Source organism: Sciurus carolinensis, chromosome 7, assembly GCF_902686445.1.
Source record: "Sciurus carolinensis chromosome 7, mSciCar1.2, whole genome shotgun sequence".
NCBI lineage: Eukaryota > Metazoa > Chordata > Mammalia > Rodentia > Sciuridae > Sciurus > Sciurus carolinensis.
Genome location: NC_062219.1, coordinates 136,402,355 through 136,425,073, shown reverse-complemented (window position 1 = coordinate 136,425,073; position 22,719 = coordinate 136,402,355). Strand labels below are relative to the sequence as shown.

General features: G+C 48.7%; 1 protein-coding gene across 1 annotated transcript in view; it reads right to left on the bottom strand.

Moving 5' to 3' along the window:
* Positions 1–3,861: 3,861 nt before the first annotated feature.
* The window catches only part of Cdyl (chromodomain Y like), a 183,217-nt gene continuing 164,359 nt past the window's right edge, over positions 3,862–22,719 (bottom strand). Inside the window, exons 3-7 of the mRNA XM_047558651.1 lie at positions 20,731–20,987; positions 19,221–19,393; positions 13,927–14,137; positions 6,591–6,734; positions 3,862–5,480 (exon numbers count right to left, since the gene is read on the bottom strand). Of these exons, the coding sequence (XP_047414607.1) occupies positions 5,322–5,480; positions 6,591–6,734; positions 13,927–14,137; positions 19,221–19,393; positions 20,731–20,987 (944 nt within the window). The 3' untranslated portion in view covers positions 3,862–5,321. The remainder of the gene's footprint in view (positions 5,481–6,590; positions 6,735–13,926; positions 14,138–19,220; positions 19,394–20,730; positions 20,988–22,719) is intronic.

The window sequence follows — 22,719 nt, the reverse complement described above, 5'->3', positions numbered from 1 at the left end:
TGGCTGTGGGGTGAACTTTCAAATGCTAGTTAGCATTGGGAAAGCTTGCTGGACTGGTCCAGCTCCTCCAGATGTGGAAAGAGCTTGCAGACCATTACAATTCTCTGGTGGGTCCAGCTTCCACTTGCAAACAATCCTAAATCCTGAACCACCCAACCTCAGACGGCCTACCCTGCCCCTTGGCACCATCGATTCTGCCCAGGTAGAACTGTAGGCCCACAGGATGGGCTGCTTTCCTTGCTGCAGGGCACAAACACGCCGAGCTGCCTGTCCTGGGTCAAGGATGCCCGTGTCCAGGGTCAAAGGCTGCATGTGATTTAATCAGCTCATGTGTGGCCAGGGTGGCCAGTGCTTTTAAAGCTCTCCCAGTGAATCTCATGTGCAACCAAGGCCCACAAGCCCTGCTCCACAGAGCGCAGTCCATTTTCATCTTGATCTGAATCTGGCAGGTGGATGCAGAGCGGTGGAGTATGAAGAGCACGCTTTTCCTGGGTCTGCGTCACCAACAGGCTGTGCGGGCACAGGCCTGCGTTTTCTCACAAGTTACACAGAGGCCTGCAATGGTGCCGATTCCCTCCGCCGAGTCCTGGGCTGTCCCCAGGGCCCCTGACCCTGCCCTGAGCTCTCCATTCTTCTGCAGGGAAGCCTGTCCTCTGGCCGCCGACCCCTGGCACGTTCAGGAGGCCATTTAGAAACTGCCAAGAGATGCCTTCCCACGCGTTTGCTGGGGCGCAAACGTGGGACAGTGTCAGACGCCTCAGACGGCTGCCTGCACCCGGGACAGTGTCAGACGCCCCAGAAGGCTGCCTGCTCCCCGGGACAGTGTCAGACGCCTCAGAAGGCTGCCTGCTCCCCGGGACAGTGTCAGACGCCCCAGAAGGCTGCCTGCACCCCGGGACAGCGTCAGACGCTCAGAAGGCTGCCTGCACCCCGGGACAGCGTCAGACGCTCAGAAGGCTGCCTGCACCCCGGGACAGGGTCAGACGCTCAGAAGGCTGCCTGCACCCCGGGACAGGAAGGACGCACGGGGGCAAGCTGGTCCTGAGGAGACAAGTCAGTCACAGGCCACCCCGGGCATGCTGAGCGTGCTCTAGGGGCGTTGATGGGATGGCTTCCTGGGGCAGTGACGACCCAGCTGACGGAGCCGGGGCTCCCGTCGCTGTTTAGCAGGGGCCAGCTGTGCACACACCCCTGCCCACCTTGCGGACGCTGTAACATTCGCTCCCAGGAGCGTGAGACAAGAAGCCTGCGAGTGAGGCAGCCCGGCAAGAGCGCGCTGGCCAAGCACGCTGGCCCTGCCCTCTGCATACCCCTCAGACACCCTTGGCCGTGGAGGAGGGCCGGGAGGAGCCACAGAGCAGACCTAGACAGCCACCCTTTACCTGGACTTCCCTCAGAGGCCTTCAGAAGTCCTGGTTTCCCTTTCCAGTCGTCACTAGTCTTTGCCAGGGATGTCATAAACTGAGTCAGTTTAGCGAGACTTTTTCTTTTTTGGTAAATGGGAACTGAACCCAGGGGTGTTCAACCACTGAGCCACATCCCCAGCCTCTCCGCCTGCACACCTTTTTTTGAGGTAGGATTTTGCTGAGTTGTTTAGGGCCTAAGTTGCTGAGGCTGGCTCTGAACCTATGCTCCTCCTGCCTCAGACTCCTGAGTCAGGTGTGCCCCACAGTACCTGGCTCAAAGTCTTTTGAGAGGTCTCATTTTATGCATTATATATGAATATACATAAATGTTCTCTATAAAGTGTTGTTAGTTTTCCATTACTATAATGGGATACCTGAGGGAATTGACTTATAAAGACAAAAGGTTTATTTTGGTTTCCAGTTTTGGAGGTTCCGGTACCAAATGGGGTGAACCCATTGCTTTGGTGAGTCATGCTGGATGGCGATGGCAGGGTGCATGTGATGGAGCGAAATGCTCACCGCATGGCCAGTAACCCAATATGGGGCCAAACTCCCACAATTCCCTTTGAGGTCACACCCACAGTGCCCTAAAAACCTCCCGTGTGGCCCCACCTGCCAAAAGTTCTAGCACCTCCAACTAGCGCCACCCCAGGGGCCAAGTCTTTAACGTGGACTTCTGGGGGATATTGGAGATCCAAACTATAGCACAAGTCCTTTCAAAAAAATTAAATGGGTCAATGCACACCAAGTATTTAGAAGAGAGCTGGGCACGTGCTGCTGCCCTACTGTCACCCTTGTCACAGCTGAGGAAGCAAGTCCTGAGTGGCACTAGTGCCCATCTCCAGACCCTCGCCTTCTTTTCAGACCCAGGAGCGAGGAAGCACCAGGAAAGGGAGAGGACCTAATAAATACAAGAGTATCATTTTGTGTGTGTGTATCCCTTTAAGCTTTTAAAAACATAAAGTATGGTTGCTCTCTTCAGTATATTATTTTATTAATACTCCATTCTTTTTCTTTCTTTTTGTACCAGGGATTGTACCCAAGGGTGCTTACCCACTGAGCCACATCCCCAGCCCTTTTTAAGTTTTTGAGGCAAGGTCTCACTAAGTTGCTGGGCTGGCCTCTAACTTGCAACCCTCCTGCCTCAGCCTCCCAAGTCACTGGGATGACAGGCGTGGGCCACCATGACTGGCTCCGCTCTTTTTCAGTAGCTGTGTATTCCACCGGGTGGGTGTTAAACACAGCTGTGCCTCAACTTATGACGGCCAATAACCCTGAAAGTTGAAACTGCATTTGCCACAGGTAACTGCGAGGGTCCTGCTGGGCAGCAGGCGCGCGGGTGCTTCCCACATGGCTGTTGAGCCCACTAGCAGCTGCTGCTGCCCAGCCTCTCGAGAGTTGGAAGACCCCATCTCTCCCGGCCAAGAGAATACACTCAAAAGTCAAAGGCACAATTTCTACTGACTGTGTATTGTTTTTGCACCACCATAAAGCTGCAAAACCAAGTCGAACCCTTTCCAGGCAGGGACCATCGTTTAACCAGAACCCTACCGAAGGACACTTGTGCTGTTTCTGACTTTTCACCATCAGGCACGATCCTGAGGTGAACCGACCTGCACAGGGTCCCTCTTCTCACATTTCTGGTAAGAATTCATTCCCTAAGGTGATTTATATTTAACAAACTTATTCCTTACAAATGGAATTGGTGGGTCCAGGTTCTCAACGATCTGTTGACAGTTACTGTCCAATTCCATCAAGTTGAACTTTTAGACGTCCACCAGTACGGAAGATTCCATTCCCTTCCACCCTCACCACCTGGGCATGAATTGAAGAGCCTCACTCGTTTCCCATGTTCCTCTGAGCTTCAGAGAAGTGGGGGTGCGGCCAACAAAGCCTGGATTGTGCCAAGTCCAATCTGAGAATTTCCTGGGTTAGTTCCCTACTTGTCAATTCTAGAAAGCAGAAACCATGTGTAGTGGCTGGAATGCGGGTTTTGCCACTGGTCAGACTTAACCCTGACCTATGTGACTTGGGCCAAATGTTTAAAAGGGAAGCCTCCTTACCTCTAAGACAGGAATGAAAATATCTACACCACAGGTGTGGGTACACAAGAAATAAGTCACAGAGGGAAATCACAGAACTTGCGTGTGATGTAAGTGTAAAAAATTAACAGCACTAAGCAATGTAATTTAGGAATATTTTCTTGGATAGAGAAGCAAGTAATGGTTGACAAAAATCCAGGCAGGTAGCGGGACTGAGGAAAATATGGGTTGGCAGGATCTGATTGGTTGTATTCTATTTCCTAGCTAGTTGAGTTACACAGGTATAGTCATCCCATTCAACCGCACAGATGTTTAAGTACATTTGTATATTTCTCAGAAAAGATCAGAGAAAACATCTCATGAGAAACCTTGTAAGTGAAGAATCAAAGAAACATTTCAAATGTGTTAAGAAATATTAGTTTTATTTAACCAGTTTTCACAGCTGAATATTTATTCTATAAAAACTTTACAGATTGTACAGTTTATATATAGTTCAAACTACTGAACAAAAAGTAGGTCCCACAGATGCAAAAATACTGTACCAATCAATCCAGGTAAAGGCAGATTTACACACTGTACAGCTCTCCGCGTGGCCGGGGAGGGGTCAGTTCTAAGTATAAACTTCAAAACTGTACAAAAATAAGGTTTTGATTTTATTTCATTCTTCATACATTCAATATGATTGCAAGCCCAGAAGCCTAACTAATAACAGGCTCTGTCGTCAGGAATCAGTCCCCACTCCTGAAAGGAACGTGAGCCCCGTCCACACAGGGCACTCTTGGACACTGAACTGTACTCAGGATGCGGTGGAGACAAAAGCAGAGGCCAAGAACATTAAATGTCGAATATAAGGTAGTTCTTTTTTGTTTGGAAAGGAGTTTCTGTATTTAATAGTGTGCCAAAAGAACTTTAACTTATTAAATAAAATATATTCTAAGTGAACCTAAAAATTACACTTTATAAACATAAAAATACTTTTTTTGGTGTAATTTATCAATCATATCTGCAGATAGAAAACCAATATAACAGAGTGTTTCTCACCCAGCAACAAGAAGTGCTTATGTAGTTATTTTTCAAAAGGGTCAGAAGAACTATTTAAAACCCACTAAGACTAACTCATAACTTAGATATTCATACTGAAGCTATTCAGTGACTCACTAATACTGCAAAACAAGCTTTCTTGGAGAGACGGTGGTTTCTTCAGGTTAACTGGGTAAGAACTAGACATATTAAGAAAGGAGAATCAAATGACATGTCAGCATAAATCCTAAGTGCATGTTTGTATCTTTCAGCGGAACTACTTTTCCTGAAAGGTAAGTCCTACTTTTGATTTAGAATTTTCCATCTCTGAGGTATTTGTACCTCTCCCCTTGGAGACAAAGGGAACTGTCTCAGGTCTTTTTTTATCTCTATTTGGGGCAGGGGGAGGTGAGGTTGGCTAATACCCCTTCAGATTCTGTGTTCGAGAAGGAAAAAAAAAAAGACAAGAAATGAGGAAAACAAACGTTATTCCAGACTTTTCTATCACCCAAAATGAATACAACACATTTCTTTTTTTATACAGTACTAGCCAAGGAAAACAAAAGTTAGAGCTTCCAAGAGCAGCCTAGTGCTCACCATTATACTTTTATACTTGTGAGTATATAAGTATAAAATAATGACGTTTGCACAAAGGAGCTTTGTAGTTATTTATTTGAAAGTTACAGTACTTAAAAACTCCTCGGTAATAAATAGCCTGGATGTTTCCAGCCCTGCTGCAAAGCGTGTGCTACGGGTAAACTTGTTTCAGGCTGTGAGGATGGATTGTGGCAACTGGGAGCCACGGGTGTTCTGCTCGAACCAGTTCCAGTGTTGCTGGCACGCGGCCTGCCAATCAAAACTCATCGATTTTCCTCTGCAAGTACTTTAACATGGAGTCCATGCCCTGGGCCGAGCCCCAGATCTTCTTCAGCACTTCACACTCCCTCTCGTTGGCCTGCTCCAACTCCATCTTCATGTTACAGCGCACGAGGGCTTTGGACTCCTCCAGCACCTGCACCGGACGACAGGTGGCGAGTTAGCAGGCCGTGCATCTGCACACCTGGGGTCAGCATCGAAATCGAGCCGCTGCGTGTTACAGTAGTCAGCAGCGCCCACCCTGCAACACGTCAGAACAGCTGGCCGGCTATCTGTGGGTTCCACAGGTGGATTCTAACACTGCACTGAAGATATCTGGAAAACCCACTGTGTCTGTACTGAACACGTACAGACTTTTTCTTGTCTAAATAATAAAGAACAATAAGGAATAAAGAACAACTACCCACGTACTATTTACATTGCATTAGGCATTGTACGTCATCTAGAAATGATTTAAAGTGAAACGGGGAACGTGCACAGAACACAAATACTAAGGCCTTTTCTACAGGGGACCTGAGCATGCGTGGATTTGATGTAGGGAGGCCAGGAAGCACCCCGTGTAGGTATGGAAGGGTGACTCTACTTAGATGTTGGCTAATTCCCAACCTCAAACGGCTTTTTGGCAACTGAGAGATGGCTGGGTGGCTGTTCCCTTGCCTCCCTCACCGCTGGACCAGTCTCGGACCCAAGCACTCCTGCCGTGGGCAGGTGTGGACACCTGAACTAGACATCCACTCCCTGGATGCTCAGTGAAAACTCTGAGAACACCTGTTGAGGGCATTTCTAAACAAAGTTTAATTATGTTAATTATGAAGTTTGTTCACGTCTAGGAAAGTTTAGATGAGAGTTACAGTTTCATCCTATAATCTAGTGCATGTCATTTGTTAGAGACGAGTAGTCAGGACATTTATCAAACAAAAAAATTTAGGCTTACTGTGTGTGGGGGACAATAAATGTGATTATATGAAAGGGCTTTACAAGCAACAAAGATTGCTATCAGTGTTGGTTGTGGTAGACATTCAGTGGACATTTTAAGTTACCAAAATTCAAACTGAAGTCTACGCCTTTAATTGTGGGTGATGCTCGAAGAGGGGGACGGTCAATAGGTCTGGGGTGAGAGCACCCACTGTAGTTTGTGCATGAAGGTGGCCGAGCTGAAATGCATCTAATCTGTGGGCTCTCTGCAGGAAAAGGCTTTTTAAAAAAATTTTTTAAAGTAACAGGTAAAAGAACCAACTGGACGTACAACTGGATTACACGAGGCCAGCTCCTTGATCCGAACCATGACTTCCTGGGTGAAGGTCCCCGGCCAAAACACCTGGGAGACCAGGCCTTTGCCGCAGGCCTCCTGTGCGGTCAGCTTCCGCCCGCTGAGTAACATTTCATTTGCCTGAAACAAGAAGAGTTGACGTGGTGTGAAACTGTGGGGAGGAGGCAGGCGGAGAAGACCCGTCCCCAAAACCCACCCCTCACACATCCAAACTGAGATGGATTTTGAAAGTGCCGGAGTCTGCCATGTCTTCCAGTGGCCGCCACCAAGAATAAGCCCCAGGCAAGGCACGGTCGGTGGGGCATACTGGGCAAGTGAGAGGTGGCCAGGTCAGCGGCTTCTTCAAACAGACATGGGGAAATGAGCCGTAATACCATGTGCTAACTCACAGCCAAGATCTGAGCCAGGCAGAGGGACAGGGCATTTTCCACATCCGAGGGAGGCCAAGGTGGCTTGCTCTAGATACACAGAGCCAATGTTTCAGTGGCAGCGTGTGCTGCTGGGGAAACTCGGGAGGCCACACTGGTCACCCGGATATTAAAGTGCAGGACCTGAATGTGTACAAAATTACTGTCGTCTGTTTGAGAGGGCTAACATGGTTACTTCAGTGACTCGCTGGACAAAGTTAACAGGGGCTTTTGTTTAAAAAAACTACACGTGTACATCTGAAGTTGATTTGTCCTGGATTCCGGGTCACTTTTCAGGTGTCTGTACACTGTGTACAGATTGGCTCACATTGGGACAGGTTGAGAAGGGGAGCGCACATGTGACAGAGTGGCCTAACGTGACAATTTCCTGCCCGTGGTCTCTTGCAGGGCTAACCTTCCTAGGACCCCCCAACTCCACGGTTTTGAAGATCTGACCATGAGCAAAGACATCACAGAAAGGCCTACAGTTAGCGAGGGCATCCCTCGGTGGACAGTGAAGGCCACGTGCACAGCCAGTCGGTGGCTGGTCTGCCCCTTCAACAGAGCAGATCAGAGAAGCGGGTGGGCACAGGCGCCTCACAAGATGAGTCTGCAAGGTTCTTAATCACCTCCCTAAGCGCAGGCTGTTTTCAGGCTCAGTCTTGGGACAGAGTTTGAATGTGTGAAGAGTCTGGAATGTTCTGCTCAACCCCCAGCCTGAATGAACAGCCCTTTATAATTTGAAGTATGGGTCTGTAAATAAACAGTGGAGTTAGAAATCTGACGTGCCCTTACTGTTGGCTGTGAAGACAGCTTTTCTGAAGGCAGATTCCAACGCAGTGAGGAAGGAAAACAGAACAGGGCCCCCATGGCAAGCTCAGTGAAGTGCTGAACACTCCTTCCCTAGATTCTGTCTCTGAGTCACCATACAGTGAAGAAAACACCACCACTCAGTCCCCCTTTGGCCAAGTAGGAAGTATGTCTCAAGACCAACCTGAACCACAGAGCCTGCCAGGCCTGGCTACCTAGTGACCGCCTGGCCCGGGAGCAGTGAGGAGCGAGGAGCGAGCGTCACCAGGCTTTTCTCCTCCAGCCTTTCCATGCTACTTTCTGCTGCCCCTTCAGGTCAACGTGCAGCCTGAACATTGCTGTCATCCCTTTCCTGGTTCTTTGGACCTGCGCCTGCCATCAGAACTGCCTTTCCCTCTAGCTAGCAAACTGTTTGTGGTCTGTCTGCCTCCTGAGCCCGCCGGCTCTGCGCCCGTCCTTTCCCAACTCTGGTAGTCTCCAGCTGGATGGGACTACAAAGGGCATTTCTGAGTTCACCCGAGTATCAATGCTGGGCCGGACCCAGGTTGTTAATGCTTCCCACTTACACTCAGGCAAATGTGTGCTTTGGTCATTAAAATAACCAACCAACCATTGAGAAAAAAATGGTCCTTGATCAGATGTGCAGATTAAACAGACTCCATCTGAATCATGCAAACCATCCCCCTCCCCACAATTTTCAATAGTCTTAAAATGGGAGGTTTTGAATTTTTACCTAAATAACAGAAGATGTGGTTTCTGGGAAAGTCACCAGCTGTAGACTGAACACAAGACCACATGTAGACAACCCAGGAAAACACCTGATGTGGTCAAAGCTGTCTAAGTATTTTTAAACTTGTTACACAACCCCACCTGGATCTATGAGGAATGCTGGAGGAAAGTGAAATGGAGACCTCAGTCAAAAAGAGGACACGAGGAGGTGAGGAGGGAAAGCTGACAGGGGCCGCCGGGGTTTCAAACGGGGGACGCTGTGGCCAGGGTCCTGCCACTTACTCCCTGGGGCCACCATCTCTAAATTCCCTAGGAGGGCAGCTCTTGTTGGTGAACTCAGGGAAGGACGTGGGTCACTGACTAGGCACTTCTCCAGCCAAATGCCCTGTGAGGACCCAGAGGTCCACGCTCATGAGTGGGGCCTGCGTTTGGGGGCCTGGGTCATTCTTTGTGCTCTCCTCAGCTGAGACTGAATCACAATACCTGAACACCGCTCCCCCAAGCACATAGGCTCATTGGGGGTGGGGTGGCGGAGTCTGACGCAGGCCTGTGACTTTGCAGGCACTCCATCAATGTCTCTTGGGGACAGTTACTGCCACGGCTATGGCTGCACCTGTGGCTAAGTCTGCCTCCCCCGCATGGATGGAGGGCTCGCACAGCTTGTTTCAAGACCACGTGATCCCTGGTTATCCTCAGTCTTGCTTCAGGCTGTTGAAAGCTCAGATACACCAAAAGTTCAAAAAAGAAACTGAATCATTTCAACAAGAGCTACCACAGTATGCGTCACCTCAACAGCATTTATTTACTTTTTGCCCAGAGGTCAGAGGTTCAAATACTGTGCCTGAAATGTGACAGATCTGCAGGTGTGAAGTGAGGCTCCTCCCCCTGCCAGGGCCGTGTTTCCCTCTGGGCCCTGGAGTCATTCCGGGATGGCCTAACTTTGGTGTGGGGGTGGCCTTGTGTGCTGCAGCAGCTCCCCTGGCCTCTACTGACTAGCACCACCTCACTTGGGACAATCAAAAAAAACATTTAGAGACACATTGCCCCACGCCCCCTGGGCTGGGGTGACGTTGCCCCGGGTGAGTGTAGCTGCCCCTGTACATATCAATTTGTCAAGACCCATCCAGTGGGGAAAACAACTGACCAAGATTTGCAAATGACGTGGCCAACTTCAAGCCACTTACAAATCTCCCCAAGCACGGTGAACGCTGAGACCTCCTTCGCTAAGCAGCACTTGGCCCAAGGGCTCCCCTTCCAAAATGCTTTGCCCAAAAGGTGTCTGATTCAAGTTCGCCTACTGTTTCCTCCAGATCTGCCCTTCCTGTGCACCTGCACCTTCACAAACATGATCCTACAGTGGGAGACAACAGAATCCCCAAACTCTGGAGAAAACTCAAAATGAGCCGGTTTACTGGCATAATGTCACTGCTGATAAGGATTCTTTACCGCCAGAGTTGTTAGTAAATGTCAGGAAATCACCTCTTCACAGTGATAAATCCCACTTAGAGAAATCTTGCTGATGACGACTTTAACCTGGAGTCAGGCAGTGTCAGGTGGGTGCAGCCTGATGACATGGATGAGACAGACAACACAGACATGACCCATTCTTCATGGAATGTGTGCAGCGTCACCAGGGGTGGACACACACATGCCCCCAGCCCAGGAAATGCCGGCTGCCCAGCTGCTGGGAGGAGGTCAGCAGGCAACTGAGAACTTCTCAGGTGGCCTCACCCATGGACTGGCCCTTCCTGGGGCTGCTGTTGTACCCACATGGCCAGGTGTGGTGAGGGTACCTGGAGTAACTATGAGGCCATGCAGGCTCTGGAGCTTCTGAGGCTGGACAAGGCTTTGCCCTCTGCCCAACCCTACTTCCTCCTGCCCCTTCATGGATGATGACACCGAACTCACCAAATCCCACTTGCCAAACTCCACCTCAGCTTCCAGAAGTGCCCTGTGACAGGAGGGATTTGGGGGCCGGCCTGCTTCCCTGCTGGCTGGCAGGGAGGACTGCCACCCGGGTCAGGCAGGTGCCAGTGGGCCATCTGTGTGTTCACGTGAACAGTCTGTCACCTTGAATGCAAAGAGTGGGGCTCCTGGGCGGCAAGAAGGCAGAGAGCTGAGACCCAGCCCTGCCTGGGGCCTGCCAGCCAGATGGCCACGCTCATGAGTCAACCCCCGGGGAGGTCAGTTAGACTGCGAGAAGAGGGACGGCCAGGGGACCACAAAGCTTGACATGGGGACCTCTGGGTGGATGTCCTGACCCTGTGTGACTACAGAATGTCCAACTGTCCCCACTGAGAACACTGCTGTCCTGTTTGAAGGCAGTGTGGGTGTTCACTCTCTTGGGACGACACTGAGACCTGTCCCATCTGAGACAAGCTGAGACCCCTCTTCTCTCTGCTGTTAGGCCTGTAACTTATCTCCCCGAGGGTAATCCCAGGGCCAGCCAGAAGGGACTGGTAGGGACTGTGGCAAGACTCGTGGGTCTCACTCTAAGAGCATCTGGCCCAGGGCATGAGAGGTCAATGCTGGATGGTTCTGAAAGTGGGGGTTCATTCTGGGCAGAGCAGGAGGGCCAGGACAGCTGTGACTGGCAGTGGAGGGGCAGGGCAAGAGGCATGTGGAGCTCCTGGTAAGTGCCAGGGGGAGGGTCACAGGACAGCCCTCAACGTCCAGGAGCAGGATGTGCCTGGAGTGTCGGTAGGGCCTCGCTAGAGCGCATGGGACACCAGATGAGGATGTGCCAGAAATGTCCGCCAGAAGCTGAGTTCCACCAGACCCACAGGTGTGAGGTCAGGCAGGGCGAGTGGCAGACGCGTGAGCAGGCCCCACCTCTGCTGCACAGGTGTCCTGCCTTAGCCCATGCCTATGGCCACGTGGGGGGTTCCCTGTGACTGTGCATGGCCAGTGTGGGGGTGTGCAAGCCAAAAATGGGGGACAGCAACTTCACTGGTGCCTTACATAGTAATGGCTATGAAGAACCAAGGCGAGGAAATGCTACCAAATGGGGGTTGCTCCTGGGTACCCACCTGGGGCAGCAGAAGGGGATCAAGTTTAGAGCACTGGCTCACGACAGGGGCGGGTGGCTTGGACAGCTGGTCAGGGGTCTAGTCTTGACTGCGGCCACCCCAGTGCGGACCTGACAGCCCTACAAACCGAGTGCTCTTGGTTTGAGGGACGGAGTTCCATGCACAGACTCTGGCTTGCAAGGTGATTTAGCTACTGCTGCCTCAAAGTCCGGCATGGTGGCAAGTTGATTATTCCAATGGGAATGTCCCCACCCCCAGTGCTGCCTGGTAACAGCAGAGCCTCAGGTAACACGCCTGAGGTACGGAGGGTCTAGTCCAGGCGCAGGGCCACAGAGCATCATGCCTGACCAGAAGGCCCTCCTTGCGGAGGAGGACTCATGGAAGGGGGCCAGGGCCATGGGGCCCTCTGGCTGAGCCACGCACAGCACCCACAGAAGCTGTGGCCTGGTGCAGGGTCAGGAGGCCTGAGGCCGGCAGAGCACCAAGGCAGCAGTGCGCTCTGAGAATGGCACCGTCTCCGGATCTGTGGCACACACGGTGTATCCAACGCCTTCTACAGCTTGTGTCCCCAGCAGGAGGGATGCAGAGCCTGGCAAAGGAAAGCAGGACATTCTAGGTCCTGCCCTGCCCTATGGTGTCACTCGGCTCAAGCAGTGCGGGTGACCAGGCCTCGGGCCCCTTAGGGATGAGGGTCCATCAGCAGAATGTGGTGAGGGCACATCCAGCTGAGAAGCAGGAAGGCTGAGGACAGAGTGGCAGTGGGTCTGCTGCTTGCTCACTGAGCTTCGCGTTTTGGGGTATAGGGGGAACTCCACTTTTCCAATACATTTAGGCTTGCGGAAACATCATCGAAATGTCTCAAGGGTCCCCATTAGCCGGTCCCCCATCCTCCCTACATTAACATGCTAGATACCATCTTAGGAACGTCACCACACCACACGACTCAGTCAACTGCAGACCCGGCACCACTCTTGCCAGTGCCCCGCTCATGCCCTTTCTCTGACCTGGGATCCCAGTACTGCTTAGAGCTGTCACATGCCCTGTCCTCCTGTCTACAATGGTCCAGTCTCAGTGTCTCCTATGCCCTTGACACTTTTCAGGAGCACTGCTCAGTATCTGCAGGCTGCCCTGGGGTCTGGGTTGGTCTGAGGTTTTTCTGGTGACTAGACTGAACAATGGTAAGAGTCCCGCCATGGAAGCTGTGCCATCTCGGGGGTCATATCCGGGTGCACTGGGGTCCACAGGCCTTATTTCTGGTGAGCTCTGATCACTCAGTAAAGCGAGCCTCCCAGTCCCTCTCCGTAATGCCATTCTTTTCATGGCACATACGAGAGGATGCAAATACCCTCTTCCTTCTGCAAGCTCTCATGGCCCACTCTAATCCTCTCAGGGGTTCTTGTCTGACAGCTATTCCTGTCTGAGCTCCTCCTCTAAGACTGCCCTGGGGAGGGGCCTGGAACCCGGAGGAACTACTCCCAGCAGCACCCGGCTGGACTACACGTGGAGACGTGCGGCTAGGAGCCCCTCAAGGGAGGTCCTGCCTCAGCCGGGGCGGTGCCATCAGTGACAGCCACTGGATTCCTGGGGTTTCCCTCAGCTGCAGAGCCACCTCATTCACGGGCACGACACTCTTGCCAAGCATCCCCCACGTGATGATGATGGACACAAAGGCAGCAGCCCGGCAGGCCCACCACCTGGGCTCCAGAGCTCCCGGTGTGCAGAGCCTGCAGTCCCCTTTCCTCCCTGTCTCTTCGACAGGTGCCCAGGTCTCCTCCGGCCTTCCTGGCATCAGCTTCTGGGAAGCACCCCAGTGGCACCGCCTCTTGCCCATTTCAAGGACCAAGGAAGGAGGTGTGTGTCACTGTGTCACCACTCGAGGAATCTAAAGCTCTCAAATACACACTATGGTGAACTTGTTTACCCAGTTAAGAAATGAAACCAAAATTAAATGAGGGAAAACCCCACCTATATTCTTTGTAAACTCTGCTCCCTCATTGCTTTTTCTTGTAAGTGCAAAGTTTTAGGTTATTAGGTTAAAGAAGTTTTTGACTGCAAACTCTGTTTCTGGCTTACAACTGGGGAATTATCAGTGGTGACTGGTGCTGGCTCTGCAAAGTTGTAGGCTTCTGTATGAATGGGGTCCTTTTCTAGGAAGAATGCAAAACAACATCATAATGTCCCATGAACCAAAATCTCAATTACAAGTGTATTTGATGGAAAGTTCCCACAGAGTGACACACTGTATTTTGAGAAAAACAACAACCACACTAGATTTCTTCAGGACATTTTCTAGAATGATCTTTTTTTTTTTTTTTTTTTTTTTTTAAAGGTACTCACAGATGCTCCTCCCATAATCTTGGGAAACATAACGGTAGAACAGCCATCTGGACTCTGTCCGAAGGTAGTATAGGGTGTTTGAAACCAAGCCTTTTCGTTAGCCCAAACCACATCACAAAGAGGCAATATGGATGCTCCTAGTCCAATGGCTGGGCCATTTACTGCTACAATAATAGGCTTCTTAAACTGAATGAAAGTATTCACGAAGTTTCTAAAATGAAAAATAAATGGGGAATTACTCAAAACATCGCATATTTGAGCAGATGAAAAAAAATCTACCATGGAACTCACTTTTTACCGAGATGCACACTCTGGAAATCATCATGAGCTGAGATTTGTTTAAGGCCCTCTCCCAGAAGTTGTGGACAGCGGCTTTATTCACTGCGCGTTGTAAAGGCTTAGCAAGAGCCAGGACATAGCGAGGCGGGCAGCTCACCAGTTATCTGGGAACAGCAGGTACGTCCCGAGCTTGGACTGAACTAGACTGAACGACCTGGGGTGTGAGAACAGGCTGGCGCAGGACATGACTCAGCAGAGAAGAACCGCAGGCCCACCAGGCACGCGCCTGCACCCTCTTCTGAATTGTTGGCAGATTCCACCATGGCAGCAGCTCAGAGGACAGCAAGGCAAGGGTGGGGTGGCTACCGCAGGGCATGCAGATTTTACTGAACAGAGCCAACACTGCTTCAGGATCTGGATGGAAAAGTAAGCCGCTTTTCAACTTGGGGAGGTTGGTGTCAGACCATACTGGGAATGGGCATTTGCCTCGCAGTCCCAGAGGCCACGCTCAGAGCTGGTTTCTTATTATGATCTAACACGGGAGAAAGGGGGGATCACACACCAGAATGAACACAAGAGAATCCCTTTAGGCAGTCCAAGTTCTAGATTGGAAACAATAAAGAGTGCTCTCACACTGGCTGGATTCTAAACCTGAAGCCCTTGTTAGAACTGAAAATAGCCATCCCATGCTCTCTGTAATTCAGCTAAAAAAGCTGGAGTGATCTGTTGAGATCTCTGAAATTCATGCTCAGCATACTTGGACAGGGCTCCCATCCCCAACACTGGCAGAAGGGCCAGTGTTTCTGGAGGAGGTAGGTCGGGAGGTGAGGAGGGTGAGCATGCACAGGAGTTTGTGTGAAGACCTGGCAAGGAGGGGCCTGGAGCTGAGCAGCTTGTTAAGCTCCAGTCAGAGCAAGACCCCTGAGGTCTGTGGGATCTCTGCGCTGAGCAAGAATTCATTCATTCAAATGAAGAGCTGCACTAAGACTTTCTAAGTGACAAAGCCCGAGGCACTGTTAGAAAGATCACACTGGGTCTAATGAAACAGTCAGACAACCTCTGAGCAAGGCTCTTGAAATGAGCCTGGAGAGTCTATGCAGAGCTACTTCAGTTGTGCTGCTGTTTGAGCTTTTGGGTCAGTGACACCAGATGGAAAGACATTTCTACCCTCAGTTACTGATGCCCCTTGGAAAGAGCTGCTGACTTGTCTCCATGATATGGAGCAGATGCTCCCCAAATGTGTCTCCTCCAGTGCTTGGAACAGCTCCACTTGCAAGCTCAGGTGGAGCAGAACATGGCCCGGTGCTGGCATCTGGAAACCACCAGGGCTGGTAGCGACATGAAATCAGGGTAATAATAAAATGAGTCCTTAGAGAAACAGAGAGAGGAATGAATTTCTTCATAAAGTCTCATTATCCCCTCATGTTAGATGTTTATATGAAACAAATTTTTAAAACCTGCTTCTAATGAGATGAAGAAAAATCAGAACTGGGGTTTTAGCAGTCTGCTGAAATTTTTGCAACTGAAATTTTAGTTTGATTTTTGCCTGGAACAACAAGTTCAACTGAAACTGAAGCTCTTTTTAGGAGGGTCTGAATTCACCAGCACACTCCAGAACAAAGATTTTCTCTCTCAGAGGGAACTGGCCATTTTGATGTGTGAGCTTCACAATGCCAGAAAAAAAACACGGTGTGCAGAGAAATGTGTTTTGTTAAGAAATAAAACCAAAAAATCTCTCTAGAAATGCTGTGTCTAGAAGAAACTTCTCAGGGCCACAAAGGACTTAAACTTGAGAGCTATAGATCCTGAGGTGTGGGGAGTGGGGACAGTCCTTGGACCTGGGCAGGACCTAATCAGCCTGCATCAAGGGAGACCACCGCTTGTGCTGGGTGTGAAGCAAGGGTATTCACAACTAAAACAAGACAAACTAATGGCCAAATGCGCGAAATGCAACATGACTGAATTTTCATGTGTTTCCTTTTAATTATTTGTGAACTGAGTTAAACGCTATGCTGGGGATGGCAGGGAAGAAAAAGAGATACCATAAAATTAGTTTTAAAAAAAGATTTATAATCAAGCAAAATTATAAACATTTTACCAATGCACAGACATCAAAAAGTTAGATAATCACCTAAGGTGAGACTTGGAATTATTTAGGGAAAAGAGGCTGAGAGGGCTTCAATGGCCGGTCCCTGCCTTTTCTCAGCTGAGCTATTCATCCTGAGTGCCTGGAAGGACTGAATGGGGAAGAGGTCAAGATCAGGGCGGTTTACGCCTCCTTTGTTTTCTCTCTTGTCCTCTAATCTGCTGCCTGCGTGACAGGGCCCCTCCTCTTGTGCTCTCTCCTTGGTGGGAGATGCCCAGCTCCTGGGGAGAGGCTCCTTCCTCGTCCAGCACACTGGAAATCAAGCTCCTGTTCCTGCAGACTTCAAAAGCCTAGGGCACAAACTGATTTCTGGTAATTCTTGTTTATCACTAATGTGCTGGACATTTCATTACAATGAATCTGCAAATTGGTTATCTCCAACAATTCCGATAACAGAAGTAGCAACCTGGCAACCTAATGTTTAGTCCAATCTTCTTTTCCATTTCTTTTGGCATTGCTACGATGCAGTCCTTTGAAAGTTTCAAGGAATTTGAGACAAGACGCCACAGAAATAACAACAAAAAGATATATATATCCAAAGTAAGAGTTTTTGTGTATAAGCCAATTTTACCATATAAAAATTAATTTAAATGCAAATGAGCAAGAAAAAGGTTAAGTGAATCTGGTGTAACTAATTATTTTTCTGATCCTGCCAAAGTATATTAAGAAAAATTGACATGGACAAAAATGTACTGACTTAGAGGGAAAATAAGTGGGTTTCCTGGAAGTAGGATCTGGCTCTTTTGCAGAACACCAATGCTCTGTGAGGACAGCGAGGCGAGCAGGAGTGGGGCAGGCTGGGAGAAGAAATGGGAGTGGGGGTCATCGCAAGTTCAAGAAACGAGGTCTCTCAATCTGTCCGGACCTGCCTTTGCTTTACCAGTCCCAATGTCACAAGCTGCGGCCTCTGCCAAGGGCCACACTAGAGAGCGTTCCCCCAACTCGGGAGGCACTGGAGGACAAACCCTGTTTTCTCATTTCAGGAGAGTCACCCAACAGCACTGTGCCACGGGTGAATTCACTGGGATGTTACAGAAAACAAAGTCATCACGGGGGCATAACGTGATTCACCCTGGACGGACGTGGCGGCAGTGAGGAACAGCTGCAAGTCTGGAGGTTGTGGAGGTGTCTGGGGGGGATCATGCACCTCGATCAGGCAGTTCAATCCAAACTGAGTAAGGAGAGGTCGCCACTGAGTGCTACACTACAAGCTTGAAATTATTTAGGAGACCAAAAATAATACTTAATAAATCAAATTATAAAATTTTAAGCTATTTCTGGGGAAAAAAAAAAAAAAAAACCAAATTATCATGATAGCCCCCAAATGGCAATGTTCAAAATATTAAGGAACAAATAACCTCCTAAATGCAGGTGTATAAATTCAATGATCAGAAAATTATTAACCACATCATGAAAGGCCAAGATAATACCCCATAACTAGGAGGCCTGGGGCTCCAGGAACCTCTGCTGGGCTGTCTGGGCCGTGTCCATGAAAAGCCCCTTGGGGATCTGTTAAAGAGAGATGCCAGACCCACAAAACTGAACAGTTTAGGGAACCAGAAAGCCCAGTGCCAAAAAGGCAGGGCTGGGAGCCTGTTAAAACCCAATAATCATCAAAAACTCAGCTTCAACTCTCTGAGTCTCTGGAGGAGGTCCAGTCTACTTTATTGCCATTTTGCAAGTCTTCACCTCTTATCCTTTTTATTCTTCTATAAATTAAAAAGGCAGACATGAAGGGTTCTTAGGGGGCCACATAGGGACACATCCTTTTAGGCAGGAGGGTAAGGAAATACAAGCCTCCCTGGTTGGTGAATGGTTTCATTCACTTCAAATAAAATCCACCTCTGAAAAATTAGATACTTTCAATTACACATCTTGCTTAGTATGATAAATGAGAGGATGTGCTTACAGCAGCACTGGTTGGTTCTAGGGAAGTTTTTCATACTGTTATGATGTAGTAGTGGAAAATCCAACTGCAGAGGAAATGGAAATGTCTCTAAGTCCTATTGTCATAGGAGAAAAGTGAGCTGCAAAAAGCAGCACACAGACTAATCCATGTATTTAACAAAAATAAATCTGTATTATGTGTGTATATAAAACAGACAATTAAAAATGCTTGAGTCAAGAAAACTACTGTACATCAGCTAACAACAATGTGTTGTATGCAAGAAAGTAGATTTCAAGTGCTCTCACCACAAAAATGAGCACATGGGACGATGCACGTGTCAACTAACTTGACGCGGCCATTCCACAATGTGGACACACACAAAACATAATGCTGCCCACCGTATGTGCAATTTTTACCTGTCGATTAAAAAATGAATTCTAAAAAATAAGAAGAACTTGTTTAGTGAAAGGTTATGGAAGACAAATGAACAGTGGGATTGACTGGGGGGTTCGCTCTCTACTCTGCTACCCAGTCTTGTAGCTGGAGCTCAGAGCGAGCAGCGCCCGCACTAACAGAGCAACTCCTCTCGCGGCAGGGAGGCGCCCAGCAAGTCAGGGTGGAGTCCAGGGAACACTAACCAGTTATTATCTGGAACCGAGGGAATGCATCTTTATTTATGGGCTGAGAACAACAAATAATGGAAACCCGCTGACATGATCCAGTAGTCCACTCATCACCAGCACCTTCCTGAATACTCTGGGTGTGAGCCAGCCTTGAAAGTGGTTACTAGCCCAAGGCAAGCTGTCATTTTTGCCAGGCCCACAGAAGAGACAGGTGACTTACTTAATTCTGCTGCTAGTGCCTCCGGAGGTCAGAAGCTGTTCCTTTATCCCCAAGGCTTGCCCGGGCCTGTTCTCTCAGAGACCGAACACTAAACACAGAACACCCAACCAACGCGTACAACACACCGTTTCTGCGTACCTGATCGCTTCCGCCATTTTAGTGCTTTCTCTTTTCCTGTCGTCTGTGAGACGCCGTATAAAATAAATAAAGTCAAGACCGCAACAGAAGACGCTGCCCACCGCGCTGAGCAGCACCAGCTTGCTGTCGTCGGCAGCGGCTGTGTTCAGAGCACTCTGGACTTCTCTCATTACCTGAAAGTCACCACAAGTTCAAGTGGTAAAGAGCATTTTGGGTACAGAATCGCGCAGTATTTTACTATCAGATTGTCTGCAGAAGATGCTTCCCAGCCTGACGGAGTTTGCCAAACCCACCAAGACTAAATAATTTGCACATTTCTTTTTTTCTGTAACAGAGACTGGGATGCTGGGAATGGAGACTAAATAGAACTATATAAGTCATTATAAACAGAGCACATATAAGTAGAAAGACGTGAATCTGTATCACCTTCATATCCTGCAGCCGCTGTGGCTCTAAGCAGATAAAGCAAGTCACACATGGTATCCAGCGGGTATTCTACAGTTTGGACAGCAGGTGGCACATTCAACCAGTTCAAAGGAACAAGTTCAGTTCTGTTTCTTGGTTGTTTTTTACATCAGCCTCCCGCCTAACACACTTGGGACAGAAACCTCAATGGTTTAGTGCAGAAGCACATTAAGTACACTTGGCATGGGAGGGAATTTCAGAAGGGCATAAACTCATTTAAAATGATCTCTCTGAAGCATTTAAAAATAATCAGTAAGGGGACGCTGCAGTCTAAAAATGTACAGAGGCCTGGACTGGCTTGTTAAGTGACCCTGCCCAGACACACAAACTTTCTGTAGTCTGGTTTTCTTGTTTGTTCTTGCCCAAGATGCTCACAAGTGTAAAACAAGCAACCACCAGACGTGACACTTTGGTGCGGTACAGAGCAAGAGCCAACACTCCCGACCTGGAGACTCTGTAGAATTAGCGTTTGGACACCAGCCTCCCGGGGTCTTTGGAAGCTGACTTTCTAGGTCCTGTGGAAGTCCTTGTGGCTGTGTTCGGCTACACTGCTGAAGAGTTTATGTACACCAGGATGTTCACACAGTCCTCCCAGGGGCTGGGACCCAGGGCATTTCAATCTTGTTTGAACAACAAAGAACCTGTTAAGAGTCTGATGACGGCTAAGGTAGAGCATGCACACAAACGTTCCCCTGGCGACTGCGCGTCCCGCAGATAAAGAGCTCCTGAACCCGAAGGGGAGTGAGGACAATGGTGTAGCTACCATCTCCCCTTCTGGAGTCACAATCTGCACGGAGCTCACATGCCCAGGAGAATGGAGTGGACACGCAGCACAGGCCTACTGCCCCTGTGTCACTGCAGCCAGAAGTGTGAGGAGCAAAGCTGCCAAAGTCACGCCTGCCTCCTACCTTCTGGTGGACATCGCGAGACGGCCCAGAAGGAGGTCAGAAAGAGCACAGAGAAGAGCGCCAACTCAGCAAAGCAGGCCGGGAAAAGAGGGGCGAGGAGAAGCATGAAGCACAAATTGGCCCAAGGAGTGTCTCACCTCTGGATTGAGTGAGTTATTCTCTGATGATTTTGTGGATAACAAGATGTGGGTGAAGCCATCCTGCTTCCTGACGACAATATCTCTGTATCTGTAGGCACTCTCTGTTTGCCTCACACTGAAACGCAACCGCTTGTCAAAAGGCTGGTCTCTTCTGTCGTCAATAAATTTCCTTTTCCCAGCTGTCACTCCTGTAACAGACGTCTGTATGTTGGTTGTTCCATTGGCTGTTAGCGCATCCATGAACGGAGAGGTACCTGCCAAGAGTGTGAGATCACAGTGGTCTGTGATGTCCTACCACCAGTTCACTCCCGCTGCCATCTCTGAGCGAGAGCACAATGCTCATGCCAACCCGCGACTTCACATGAGTGCAAGAATGTCTGCTTTTAAGGTATTTGTTTCCTTCGAACAAGGAAACCACCTACTTGCTTATCTGGCCTACAAGATAAAAGATGGACTGGTACTTACTGAAAGGAAGCTACAAAATTTGAGACTTTTGAAGAATGGAATTAAAAGAGAATGGGTTGCCTGGAGAGCACCTATTCTAGGTTTGAGAAGTCTAATGGAAAAAGGAAACTAATTCAAGAAAATAGAGTTAAGGCCGTCTGCCCTCTAGTCAAAAACTCCATTTTCTGAATGTAACAGGGACAGGTCTAGGGATCAGAGTGGTGGCTGCATTTCTGACCACCTCTACCTAGGGGACACTGGATATTCAGGAGTTCTTCCTTATGCTGCCTGGGGAGGTGACCCTTCAAAGGTCATCTTCTGGTCCCAGTTCTACTTTTCAAGCTCTTTAGTAAATGAAGACAACTTCCCTCTCTTCCACCACATAAAATACTCCACCAGCGCGCCCTCACGTGACAGATATGTCACAACACGGACCCTGCTTTTCACACTGCCTTAAGATAGTCTCCTGGACTTAACATTTTTTTCTTTTAATTTTTTTTTTTTTTCAGTGCTAGGGATAAAAACCAGGGTCTCAGGCATGCTAGCCAGGTAAGTGCCCTACCACTAAGCCACATCCCCAGTCCCAACACGTTTATTTATAGTAAAAGTCAAGGGTATCATTTAAGACTTTACACTGCAGATACCAAGAAATCAAATAATCTTCATAAAACAACTTGACTTTCATTCAACTGGTAAAATAATAATATCCATCTTAATAATAATAATATCCATTTTGGAATAAAAAAAACTATCCTCTGAAAAGCTTAAAGAGGTTATAATACATGTTTATGTTTTAAGAATCTAAAAATATAAAAATACATGGTTAAAGGGCCCCTCCTGTACCCACTATTGGCCCCGGGCCACTGTACCCCAGTTAGCCCTCAGAGCTGGCTTCTCAGGTATCCTTCCAATGTCCCTGTCTATGTACAAGGAAATATCAATATGTATTTCTCCTTTTTCCTCTTTTCAAAACTACAAATGGTAGTATACTAGACAGTCTTTTGTTCTATTTTATTGTCTACATTACAGTTTATTTTCTCAAGACTGCACAGTAGTCAACTGAACGGATGTATCGGAATTCACTTTTCTAATTCACACTGGAATAAATGCTAATACTCAATGATCTTTGAAAATATTATAAACAATGATGCAACGCAAAACCTTGGCCCATATCGTTCCGATGCTGGCAAATCTCAGGGCAAGCTCTTAAAGGATTTGCAACCTGAAGTGCTTCTAACTGAAAGAGCATTTGATATGATGTTACCTGGCAGGCAGGATGTTGCCAAATCCTTCTGAGGAACTTGGGGGAGATCCTGTCTCTCTTAACTTTTCTTCTCTTCTACCAGATCCTACTCCGTCTGTGTTTAAAAATACCTCCCAGTCTCTTCTGCCCACAAACCCTCTTACCGCGCTACTTGGCACTGTCCTCCTCACACCCATCGCAGCCCCACCTGGTCTATACCTGCTGTCCCTACCTCTCCCTCTGTCCATTCCTAGACCCACGAGTCAACACAGCCAAATAACTTCTGGGAACAGAGAAAT